Source organism: Mobula birostris, chromosome 1 (assembly GCF_030028105.1).
Source record: "Mobula birostris isolate sMobBir1 chromosome 1, sMobBir1.hap1, whole genome shotgun sequence".
Lineage (NCBI taxonomy): Eukaryota > Metazoa > Chordata > Chondrichthyes > Myliobatiformes > Myliobatidae > Mobula > Mobula birostris.
In genome coordinates, this window is record NC_092370.1 from 116330808 (window position 1) to 116344505 (window position 13698).

Genomic DNA, 13698 nt, shown 5'->3' on the forward strand with positions numbered 1-13698 from the left:
CTGCTGCCCAGCCTAGTGAGCACTCTGGAGATTTGCTTCTTAAATGTGAAACCAAATCCTTGCCTGGGCTTAGTGTGAAAAGAAGTTGTGCCTGCAGGTGCAAGCATAGCATAAGCAGAGCAAAGCAAATACAATAATGTGAGACCTACTTGCACATCTGTTCATCTCAGGCGCCCGCAGACCATAGTACCCCGAGGGGCAGGAGTGGAGGCATTCACCAAACTGACGCATTCCCTGTCGTCGGAGGTAAAAGAACAGCTTCTGCTGGCAGCTAAGGCATCCATTATCCTTCGAACAAAGGAGACAGCCCTTACAGATTGGGTACAGTCCTGCGTTTGCTGCAGAATAACAACAGGGGAGATAATCCAACAGCAGGGTCAGGAGCTGGAACTAAAGCTCACACTGAAACCATATCTTCACAAGAGTGCTAAACCCCAACAGACAGCGATCCATTATGACCGTGGAAAAGCACGGGGTGGCCCTAGAACACAAATGTAATAACAACCTCTGCATCTTCAACGTGGAAAGTCCATCCCAGTGCACTGTATGGAGTGTCACCATAGTAACATAACTACACTAAGTCACATCTGAGGCATAGCTGCCAGGGTGGCTTCCGGCAGGAGAGCAAGAGGTAGCGGGGTTTAGGAAGGGGATTCTGGAGCTCGAAGACACAAGCGGACAAACGTAAGGCAGCGATGGTGGAGGGGGTGAGATCAGGCAGGTGAACGTGAAGACATGCAGAGACTGGAATGAATTACGAACTAGGAGGAGGACACGATGGTGGCAACCATTTACCACACAGTAACACTGCCCCTGTTCACCAACCAGATTCACATCTCTTAATGCTCAGCATGGGAGTGTGTTGGGACACTGAAAGGGTCCTGATGTCTGATGTGTGAAGGAAAACGGAGGATTTGAGAGAGAATGAGAGCCTCGGCTGCCCCATATAATAGAATCTACTGTTAGGATGCCTGAGTGGACAACTCATGGTCCTGTTCAGAGCTCCACCATGCAACAATACCAGAGCAGTGACTGGTAAAACAAAGCATCACCACACTCTGGAGTTGGGCGTGGGGGATAGGGGTTGGGGAAAATACTTCCTCTGGGCTTTAGAACTTGTCTGAGCACTTTAAATGCAGACCCCAAAAGGGCCTGCTTCCAGTTCTGAAGGCATCTCAAGTAATGATAAAATGATCAAAACCCGATGAACAACTGAAGTTGAGAAGGATTGCTTCCCCTGGCACGTGGGGATACTGTGAAGTCCTTTAGTATATCTGGAGTAAACTCAATATCTGAAGTGGGAGCTGGAAACAATGGTAAGTGCAGGTGAAACATGGAACAGTGACAAGCCCACGTCATTGCTTCACCAAGACAGGCCATTCGACCCATCAACCTATGTTGGCATAGGTTGATGGACAGTCCTGGTAGTACTGACCCTCCTACATACTGTATACACATGGTCTTGGTCACACATCCATACATGTATGCATACAAAATCTTGGTCACATTTACACCTGCAGTCTTCATAACATTTAGCTCCCCTCCCCATCCACCCCACACACATAAATACTTGGATGCACAAAAACACATACATAATTCCTTACCCCTCTTGCCTCCTCCACCCTCAACCCCACTCCCACACACACACATGGTCCTATTGCACTTATTCCCTAAACACCTCCAACACACACACACACACACACACACACACACAGAGCCTTCATTACATGAACTTCTGTTTTTGCTTTGGATTTCTGACTCCCATGGTTTCTTGCTCTCTTGCTCCAACCTGATCACTTTGTGTCCAGCTCCCTCATCCAATCTCCTATAATTCTGGTTACCTGCATCTAGGACACTGACAAGAAGTCTCCATCCAGTGTTTTAAGTACTGTACCAGGCAGCAGCCCAGAGAATACACACTGTAGCTCTTTAAACTGTCAATGTCTTTCCTAAAGAGTGGGGCCCAGCATGGACTGGGAACCAGGGCTTCCTTAACAAACAAATAAAGCTCAGCATTCCCTCTCTGCCCAAGGTAACAAAAGTGCAAAGGCATCTTATGTCCAGCACTCCACCCTGGAGATGGGCTTGTGTCACACTTTAGGTGTTAGATACATGACCACATCTGTGCTAATAACCTGTCCGGTGCTGGACAGTTGGTAACAGGATGGGTGACACAGGAAAGACCAGTAGATAAACCTTGAAACTCCAGGATTTGAACTTGTTGCCAGATTGAGCTGAGGTTTCAGATCAAGCAGAAATCTTACTCACAGTCTGACAATGAAGTATCAAAACTCCAATAAAGATCACAGAGAGTCAGAGATGTGTCAAGACTAACCCAATTCACATTTGTGCTACCAGGGCACCTGGCTTTGGACTACAGAGGTGTCTGACTTTTATTTTCACACTAGCAGACTGGGACCTAAATAATGTCTTCAAATCCATCATAGAAACTTTTAAATTTGGTTAAACCATTAAATTAGCATCATAGTTAGCAACAATTCACAAATTACAAGCTTCTTACATTCTGCTTTGTAGATCATTGGTTTAATCTCAGAGGACACTGCAGCCCCCCTGGGCTGAGTGACTTTTCTGTGTGCCATGGGCAGACTGGACATCTTATGCTTCCTGCTGAACTGAAATGGACACTGTAGCTCAGACTCGGAAATTCACTACACAGAAGGACGCCATTCAACATATCCAGGTGCACACCCAGCTGGTTCGTAACAAACACTGTCACCAACCTTTCAGGGTCCCTTCTTCCCCTCCCCTATAATACATCCACTCAGTAACACAATACTCTGGTTATTGAGTGCCTCCCTCCTAACCCTGTCACAGGCCTTCCTAACCTCATATCCCTCAAATAAACCTTTTCCTAAACTCCTTTGTTCTAAAGAAGACAACAATCCCTCCTAATGTTGACCATTCTCTAACCCAGGCACCATTCATGTTAATCTTCTGCACCTCCTCCAGTGCCACCATATCCTCCCTGTAGAACCATATGCTGCCGTTCAGAATAGTTTTCTGCACCACTCTGTCTGGCAAGGATTCATCAGTTAACAAGATATAAAGATCCCAAATCAGATGCAAAGATGAATATCAGTAATTGCAGACTAAGGATTGATCAAGTAAGAGTTCCAAATAAAAAGAAAGCCAGATAGGCCTTGAAGTCTAGGAAGAGAATTCCAGAGCTTGGGACTTTCAGAGCTGTAGGCACGACTACCAGAGCCAGAGGGATTGGGGGACTCTCAAGCCTGGCCCAGGGCTGGAGTCCAGAGCTCATGTTAGAACCAAATACAACTTTTAACATTCTTCCTAAGCAGACAAGTGAAAAATAACAATGGTGACTTGCCAAAAGAAATTATATAAATTATGTCAAACCACAGCTAGCATTTTATACAGTGCATAAATAATGAGCAAAATAAAAGTATTTGAAAAAGGAAATTGCATCCAAAAGTGCTAAAGTCCACTTCTTTTAAACAAAACATGAACCCTGAACCCTCAGCCATCATCACATAGCAGACACCAGCTTCTCTGCAACATAATGTTGACTCTCATTCAAGCAAAACTTCCCTTTGTAATCTCTGTGTAGCCAGGCTTAATTCTCAGTACCCATACCTTGTCAATTTGAGCAGAGATATTGCAATAAACCTGCACACAGTTGTTTATGTAAAAAATATTTCAAGGTTTAATTATCAGCAATTTTTTAGAAATAATTATAGAAGAGATATGTGACAGAATTAAAAATGGTCAGATGACTTGTAGAAGCAACAATGAACGGATTTAAAATTGGAGATGAGATAAGACAAAATCAAATCCATATGAGATGAGAGGAGCTCTGGGGCAAGGCAGATGTAGCAGTGTACATCTCTTGATGTAACACAGCAGAGTTCACAGCTTCAAACAGCACCATGCCCATGCACACTCGGAGACCAGATGTGACACACTTGGCTTCAATGGTGAGCATTAGGTCGGGTCCACACAGAACTAACAAGATTTCCAGCCATCTATCGATCCCGGGTTTGGGACAGTGCCTGCAGACGTGCAGACTCATAAGCCTTTGGCCAAGAGAAGAGGTAGAGAGGCAGTCCCAGCAGAAAGACAAACACTACCACTGTACACACCATCTCACACCTCAATCCGCACACCAGCACTGGACACACCAGCTCACACTCCACAGCACTATACACATTAGGAAAATCATCAAACTCTCTTGGCAAGGTTACCAGTGGAATACAGGCAGGTGGCAGAGAACCTGATTTTAATTTTGAGCTTGCAAGCTCCCCCCGTGACTCTGAAGGTTTCTTCTGAGTGCTCTGGTTTCCCTCCCACCTCTCAAAAATCGTTGGGTTAAGTTGTTGCTATATATTGCTCATATGTATCACTCTTTGCTACATACCCCCTGCAGCAGAGATCAAAATCATTTCTGAAAGTATGGACTCACCAAAGTACTGTATAATTGTAGTGATGTAAGCCTAATCCTGTAGTCTACTTCTCTCATTATGAAGGCCAACGAGCCGTTTATCATCTTAACAGCCTGCTACACCTGCGTGTTTATCTTCCTCGACTGGTCTTATTTCACCTCCCTTTTTCCCAATCTATTGCCATTCAAATAATAACCTGCCTTCTTATTTTTATCACCAAAGTAGAGAATCTCACATTTTCCCACATTATATTTCTGCTGCCACGTATCTGCCCATTCCTTCAAGCCATTCAAATCACAATGGTGCCTCTTTGCATCCTCCTCGCCCTCCCACCCATTACATTTAATCCCTTCATCTAAGTCATCACCACCTTGTAAACAGGGGGTTCCCAGCAACAATCCGACTGATGCTCCACGACAATCTACCAACCACCGTGAAAAAGTCCTGTTTACTGCTTCTCTGTTTCCTGTCTGCTAGCCAGTTCTCTATCTTTGCCTCAACCCCATGTGTTTCAAGTTTGCAGGCAGATCATTTATGTGCAAATCTCTGCAAGTCCTAATACACCACATCTATTGGTTTATCTATTCTGATAGTTACATCCTCAAAACCAAAAAAAAAGGAGTAGAGTTGTCAAGAATGGGGGTTTGATTTCCTTTTCATAAACCCATGCTGACTTTCTCTGATCTTGTCACCATTTTCCTTCTGCTCTGTTGCATCTTTCATTTTCTCCGTGACTGACTCGTCAATAACATCCTGTTTCCTCTCACTCCTCTTTTTAAGTTGTGAGGTAACAATAGCTACTCTTCAGTCTATTGGAACTCATCCAGAGTCTACAGAACTTTGGAAAATGATCAGCAACCCATCTATTATTACCGCGGCCTGTTCCTTATTGGATGTAGATCTCAGAGGCTGGGGAAATTTTCCCTGCTGAATGCCATCAACTACACACATGTTTTCCTGACCAAAGCTTATTCAGCTCCTTTCCCTGCATCCTCTCACATTCCTGCGGATTGACTGTATCCTCGTTTGTGAAGGCAGAAACAATATAAATGATTGTTCCAAAATGCCTTTGCTCCTCGTTATCAAATCCCACCAATGACAACTGTAAAGGATTTAATCTTTTTCTTTTACATATTCACAGAAGCTTTTACAGTCAGTTTTTATGCTCTCTGCTAGCTTACCCTCATAGTCTATTTTCCCATGCGCTAGACAGCATGTTTATGAAGGAAAGTTGAGTGAGCTGGGGCTTTTCTCTTTGGAGCAAAGGAGGATGAAAGGTGACCTGATAGAGGTGTACAAGATGATTAGAGGCATAGATAGAGTGAACAGCCAGAGACATTTTCCCAGGGTGGAAATAGCTAATACAAGGAGGCATAATTTTAAGGTGATGGGAGCAAAGTCCGGGGGGGGGGGTGTGGAATATCAGGGGTAAGTATTTTTTTTTTACTCAGAAAGTTTTGGGCGCATGGAATTCCCTGCCAGAAGCAGATACATTAGGGGCATTTTAGAAACTCTTAGGCACATGGATGATAGAAAAATGGAGAACAAAGCGTTAGATTGATCGTACAGTAGATTAACAGGTGGACACAAGGTTGTGGTTCAAAGGGTCTGGACTATGCTGTAATGTTCTGAGTTCTATAACCTTGGCCCTCCTTCACTCACTTGTAAACAGTTCCCACTTTCAGAAGTGCTGCCATATCCAGCCATTTTCTACTTGTTCTCCTTGGATCTATTGTCCCTCATAAGCCACAGCTGAGCACATTTTTCCAGGCTGGTTTTGCACCAACCTGGAAGGAACAGCTGCCCACCAAGTTCTTGTCATTCACAGATCATCATGAGGCCGGCCATGTGCTACTGGTTAACACCTCATGTTCCTCAGGAACCCTCTGTTTTCCTCAAGATGCTTTGTTTGTGCTGATACAGCAACGGCCAATATACGGCCATGCCAGATGTGGGGAGGGGGGGTCACCAGGTGTCGGGAACGTGAAAGTTTACCGACAAACTGAGCTTGGTACATGAGGGGGAGTACAAGCCAGGGTCAGGATCAGGGTTGGGGTCAGGAACTCGAGTAGGTTTATGCCTGTGGTTTGTTGTGCATGCAGTTTTCAATCCACCCCATTTCCGTGTCTCCTTGCAACCTTTTCTTTCACATTCACACCCACCCCTGCCCCCAACTCTTCTCTGAATCGTTTTGTCGCTTATGGGCAACAAAGCATAAGTTACAGTCACCAATTAACCTACCAGTACATTCTGGGATGGGGGAGAAAATGGGAGCACCTGGGAGGAGGCTGAGAGTGTTCAGGGATAGTTGGTAGCGAGAAAGGCAGGGTGAAAATGCCCAAAATTGTGTTTATGGGGCTGACAAACTAGAATCTCTAGATCCAATGAAAATATATCCACTTAACACCTGAAAAAATGCAACCGGGTAGCTGCCAGGAGAATGCTTTGCAAGGTTGTTACACAGAGGAGACAAGGTAGTCGTCATGGAAACCAGAACTTGGTGAAACAAGTATCAAATCTCAGTCCAATATGATCGATGATAATCGCATTATGCAATTCCCAGAGCAACCATAGTATCTTCAGTGTTAACAGGAAGGCTTTGGAAAAGTGCATGTGTTGACTGCTTCTGAAATAAATTAGGCTTGGGCTTTGTGACCAAGATTGTGCTGTTAAACTCAAGACACCAGATTTGGCAGCTTGTGACTTAATGAAAAGGACTAGCTGAGTTAGTGAGGAAAAAGACAGCAAACGCCTCATCTGCAAGGGTCACAGCAAGGCAGCAAGGGAGTGCAGCGGGTAGTGCGTCTGCCGCACCGCTCCAGTGACCCAGGTTCGAGTCTGGCTCCCGGCACCGCCTGTGCGAGTTTGCGTATCTCTCCACAGCCGTGTGGATTTCTGCCGGGGCACTGGCTCCCACCCCACCTCTGCATCACAAAAGATGGGATTGGCTGCTGCAGTTGGCCTCTGGTGTAAGAGGGAAGGAGTATTCAAAGACGAGTTGGTGGACATTGTGGGGGGGAATAGTAAGGCTTCAGGGAACAAGAAGAGGAGAATGGGACTGGTGGGATGTCTCCTCTCGGAGCCGGCATGGACAGATGGGCCGACTAGACTCTTCCTGTGCCATTTTAATTGATTGGGTCAAATCCACTTGTATTGTTTTCCAGACAAAGCATATCACACCCCAGTGATTTTGCAGCTGATGAAATACTTTCTCTGGTGTTTAGAGGAAGGCCGTGGCCAACTTCATGTGCAGCAAGATCCTCTGGGCAAGAAGATAAATGATTCGTTGACGATGGTGACAATGGTGGATGAGATGTTAAATTCGAGGCCCTGATTGTCCTGTTTGTTTGGTGTAAAAGATCCCATGGCTTTGTCTCAGTGAAAGAACGTGGGAGGACTACCAATGCCAGAGGACGATTTCTATTCATCCACATCTGGCAGAGCAGGGCACACACTAATGGTCACCCTGTTGTTTGTAGGAAGTGCTGTGTGAAAGAAAAGGATGGATTAGCTTTTTTTTTCCCCAGACATGTACATTCAAACTTGCAGTGAAATGCATCAATGGCATCAAGCCAAATCAGCCAGGACTGTGCAGACACCACAAGCGTCGCCACACTTCCAGGGCCAGCGTGGCATCCACTCGACTCCCCAACCCTTAACGTTCGTCCTAGGAATGTGGGAGGAGGCTGGAAACCCATCTGATCATGGCAAGAATGTACAAGCTCAGGAATTGACCTGCTGCAACTACCATCACGGCATCAGTCGGCATCATTTGCCCATCATCAAACTTATGCCATCATACATGTGTTGTGCTGTTGTGAAAAGCATTGGAAGCTCTCCTTCCATTACGATTATCCAGCACAATCCAGCCAGCAAACCCATGCACATACCCTACACCGTCCTTCGCAGGACTCACAATCACACTGCAATTTCCACATGTACAGTGCCCTTAACACGATACAATAAACAAAGAAGCTTCATAACATGCTCACCAAGCATCATTTAACATTAAACCACGCAAGCAGCAGATGGGAGAAGAAATAGCTTGGTAAGGGAGACACGGGAGACTGCAGATGCCAGAAATATGGAGAAACTCAGCGGGTCAGGCAGCGTCTATGGAGGGGGATGGACAGTTAAAGTTTCTGTGTGCCCCACTGAGTTCCTCCAGCACTTTGTGTGTTGCTTGGTAAGGGACGTGAGTTTTCGGGCTACCCCCCAGGTGCCAGGGACAGGGACTTCTCGGACTGGGTCCATTGCATTCTAAAGAGGGAGGGTGAGGAGCCAGAGGTCTTAGTATATATTGGCACTAACGACATTGGGGAACTAGGTAGAAAGCTGAAAAGCAGGACTTCCCGGGTAGTGTTCTCTGGACTGCTGCCTGTGACATTCGCCAGCGAAGGTAAGAATAGGATGATTTGGCAGATGAATGTGTTGCTGAAGAACTGGTGCAGGGGGCAGGCCTTCAGACTTCTGGACTTTTGGGATCCCATCTGGGGAGGGTATGGTATGACCAGTACAAAAGGGACGGGTTACAGCTGAACCCAAGGGGGACCAATATCCTTGCGGGCAGGTTTGCTGGAGCTGTTGGGAAGGGTTTAAAATGGCAGGGGGATGGGAACCAGAGTGATAGGGCTGAGGATGGGGCAGTTGGTATACAAGTTGATGCAGAGTGCAGTGAGACTGTGAGGAAGGACAGGCAGGTGATGGGGTAAAATTGCAGTCAGAGGGATCAGTTACAGTGTCACATGGGGGCAAAATTGAAAAGGGTGATGAATACGGGACAGAAGGTCTCCACATCTGAATGCATACAGTATACAGAATAGGGTAGATGACCTTGTGATGCAGTTAGAGTTTGTGGGCATCATTGAAACGTGACTGAAAGAAGATCATAGCTGGAAGTTTAACATCCAAGGATACACGTCCTATCAAAAGGATAAGTAGGTAGGTAGGTGGAGGGGGTTGGCTTTGTTGGTAAAAAATTAAATCAAATCCTTAGAAAGAGGTGACATGGGACCAGAAGATGTAGAATCTTTGTGTGTAGAGTTAAGAAACTTCAAGGGTAAAAAGACCTAGATGGGAGATATATCTAGGCCTCTCAACAGTATCCAGGATGTGGGCAACAAATCACAACAGGAGACAGAAAATGCACGTCAAAAGGGCAATGTTATGATAATCATAGGGGATCTCAGTATGCAAGTAGATTGGGAAAATCAGGTTGTTGCTGGATCCCAGAGAGAGTATTTGTAGAATGCCTACGAGATGACTTTTTCGAGCAACTTGTGGTTGAGCATACGAGGGAAAAATCTTTTCTCAATTGGACTTTGTGTAATGAACCAGACTTGAGTAGAGAGCTCAAGGTAAAGGAACCCTTGGGAGGCTGTGATCATAATATGGTGGACTTCTCCCTGCAATTTGAGAGGGAGAAGCTAAAGTCAGATGTATCAGTATTACAGTGGAGTAAAAGGAATTATAGAGGGATGAGAGAGGAACTGACCCGAGTTAATTGAAGAGGAACACCAGCAGGGATGACAAAAGAACAGCACTGGTGATGTTTCTGGGAGAAATTCAGAAGGCACTGGATAGATAAATACTAAAGAAGTAGTATTCTAAAGGCAAGATGATGCAACTGTTGGTGACAAGGGAAGTCAAAAACAACATAAAAACAAAAGAGAGAGCATAGAATAGAGCAAAAATTAGTGGGAAGTCAGTGGATGGATTGGAAAGCTTATAAAATTAACATAAAGCAACTTAAAAAGCCATAAGGATGGAAAAGGTGAAATATGAAGGTAAGATAGCCAATAATATCAAAGGGTTCACCAAAACTTTTTTTCAGATATTTAAAGAATAAACGAGAAGTGAGGGTAGATATCAGACCACTGGAAAATGACACTAGAGAAGAATTAATGGGGGAGAAGGAAATGGCAGACAAACTAAATAAGTATTTTGCATCCGTCTTCACTGTGGAAGACACTAGCAGTGTGCCAGAAGTTCAAGAGTGTCAAGAGGCAGAAGTAAGTGCAATTGCTATTACTAGGGAGAAGGTGCTTGGGAAGCTGAAAGGTTTAAAGGCAGATAAGTCACCCAGACCAGATGGACTGCCCTCCATGGTCCGGGAGATTGTGGAGACATTGGTAATGATCTTTCAAGGATCACTAGATTTTGGCATGGTTCCTGAGGACTGGCATATGTCACTCCACTCTTCAAGATGGGAGGGAGGAAGAAGAAAGGAAATTATATGCCAGTTAGTCTGACCTCAGTGGTTTGGAAGATGTTGGAGTCGACTGGTAAGGATGTGGTTTTGGAGTACTTGGAGGCACATGTCAGCACAGGCCGTAGTCAGCTTGGTTTCCTTAAGGGAGGGTCTTGCTTGACAAACCTGTTGGAAATCTTTGAAGAAATAATAACCAAGATAGACAAAGGGCAGATTAGTAGATGTTGTGTACTTGCATTTTCAGAATGTCTTTGATAAGTGCCGCACATGAAGCTGCTTAACAAGGTAAGAACCCATGGTGTTACAGGAAAGATACTAGCACGGATATAGGATTGGTTGATTGGCATGAGGCAAAGAGTGGGAAGAAAGGGCGCTTTTTCTGGTCGGCTGCCAGTGACTAGTGGTGCTTTACAGGGTTTGCTATTGGGACCGCTTCTTTTCATGTAATATATCAATGTTTTTCAATGATGGCTTTGTGACCAAGTTTGTGGACAACATGAAGATAGATGGAGGGGCAGAGAGTGTTAACGAAGCAGAGAGGCTGCAGAAGGACTGAGACAGATTAGGAGAATGGGCAAAGAAGTGGCAGCTGGAATACACTGTCGGGAAGTGTATAGTCATGCACTTTGGTAAAAGGAACAATAGCATCGACTATTTTCTAAACAGGCAGAAAATTCAAAACTCCAAGTTGCAAAGGGATTTAGGAGTCCTAGATAGAGCGGATGTGAAGAGGATGTTTTCTATAGTGGGTAGTCTAGGACCAGAGGGCACAGGTTCGGAATAGCGGAATGTTCATTTAGAACAAAGATGAGGAGGAATTTCTTTAGCCAGAGGGTGGTGAGCCTGTGGAATTCATTGCCTTAGGTAGCTGTGGAGGCCAGGTCACTGGGTATATTTAAGGCAGAGGTTGATTAGTCAGGGTGTGAAAGATTATGGGGAGGAGGTAGGAGAATGGAGTTGAAAGGGAAAATAGATCAGCCATGATGAAATGGCAGAGCAGACTCGATGGGCCAAATGGCCTAATTCTGCTCCAATGTCTTATGGTCTTATAGAGCAGCTTGAAGAGCTACTGGAAGGCAGACAGCTCGGGAAACAGACTGACAGATAGAGATAGATGGAGAGAGAGAAAGAAAGAAAGGCAGGTAGTTTAGTGACAAGTTTGAGAAGGTCTTATCTCCTGTTTCATCACACAGAACCTAAATGCTGACCCTTAACCATGTAGAGTCTTATGTGTGTATGCTGCCCACTGTGCTTATGTGTGTGGGTGGATGAGTGCAGAAGGGGGAGGAAGGAGAGTGTTAGAACTGAGCAATAGTGGATTTTATTGTGAGGGAACATTAGGTGGCAAGTTCGTGGTGCTAGGGTCAAGCATGTCAGGAACGGCTGCAGAACATCTTGAAAGAGCAGATGAAGGACACCAGAGGTAATTTGTACAGTACATATTGGCACCAAAATCAGAGACCATAAGACACAGGAGCAAAATTAGGCCATTCGGCCCATCAAACCAGCTCTGCCATTCCATTATGACTGATTTATTATTCCCCTCAACTCCACTCTCCTGCCTTCTCCCTGTAACCTTTGAAACCCTTACTAATCAAGAAGCAATCAACTTCCGCTTTAAATATACCCAATTACTTGGCCTCCACAGCCACCTGTGGCAATGAATTCCACAAATTCACCACCCTCTGGCTAAAGAAATTCTACCTCAACTATGTTCTAAATGGATGTCCCTCTATTCTGATGCTGTGCCTTCTGGTCCTAGACTCCCTCACTATAGGAAACATCCTCTTCACATCCACTTTTTGCCAGCTTTTCAATATTCTATAGGTTTCAATGAGATCCGCCCCACCCCCATTTTTCTAAACTCCAATGGATACAGGCCCAGACCCATCAAACACTCCTCATATATTAACCCTTTCATTCCCAGGATCATTCTTTTGATCCTCTTTAAGAGAGATGAGAATAAAATGAATTTAAGGAGTTATGAAATAACAAAGCAGGAATTCTGAAGTAATATTGTCAGGATTACTTCCAGCACCATGTGCTATTGAATACAGAATCAGGGGAATAGAACAGGTAAGTGCATGGCTGAAGAGATGGTGAACCAGAGAGGGATTTAGATATCTGGGACACTGGAACCAATTCTGCAAAAGGTGGGATCAGGTGGAGCAGCTCACATACATGGTGCATCAAGACTAATAGGGGCGTTGGCTTTTGCTGTAGGGGAAGCTTTAAGCTAGAATGGCACTGGGATGGGAAACCAGGCAGAGAGCTGGAACAAGGACAGGAATGAAGTGAAAGAACAAATAAAACACAAAACCAAAAGAAAGGGAAGTTGGTGTTGAGAGACAAATAGGGCCATGTACAATAAAAGGTAAAAATAGCAAACCTGAAGCTTTTGCACCCTAATGAAAAACAGCAATCATGCTAGATGAACAAAATGAACACAGCTCTGTACGTGACTCAAATCAGGCCCTCTGCCTGTAGTTTCTGATAGCTCAGGACAGCAGCCAATGTAATCGAGGACTCCTCCAACCCTCTTCTCTCCTCTCCCAATATATAAATCCTTGAAAGTATGTACTACCAGGCTCAGGGACAATTTCTATCCCACCAAGATATCCTCTTGAACGATCTCTCATACACTGAAAGTGAACGCTTAATCTCTTAATCTAGCTTGTCATGGCCCTTGAACTTCACTTGCACAACTCTTTCTCTACAGCTGTAACACCATATTCTGCATTGTGCTTTCTTTTTACTGTCTTGATCTGCGTGCATGTGGAATGATTTGTCTGCGAACAAAAGCTTCTCACTGTACCCTGGTGCGTGTGACATATTAAACAGCTCCAATCCCAATTCCAAACTGCACAGATGGAGATGAACAGGTTGAAGGACCATTGCAAGGTGATTCAAGCTGTGTGCTTAATATTCAGAGATATTTCACTTCTGGGAGGATGGATAGGAAGGAAGTGGAGGGTGGCACTGTGAACATGATATGAAAGTAAGTCCGCCTGTGAGAGGGGAACTAAGCTCCAATGATGCTGAGTCCATTCGGATAGAGGCAAGCAG

The 13698-nt window shown here is 44.9% G+C and overlaps 1 protein-coding gene across 1 annotated transcript in view; it reads right to left on the reverse strand.

The window, feature by feature from the left end:
• Positions 1-13698, reverse strand: part of rspo2 (R-spondin 2) — a 101721-nt gene that overhangs the window by 55611 nt on the left and 32412 nt on the right. The window contains exon 2 of the mRNA XM_072270347.1: positions 150-338. Within this exon, the coding sequence (XP_072126448.1) occupies positions 150-338 (189 nt within the window). The remainder of the gene's footprint in view (positions 1-149; positions 339-13698) is intronic.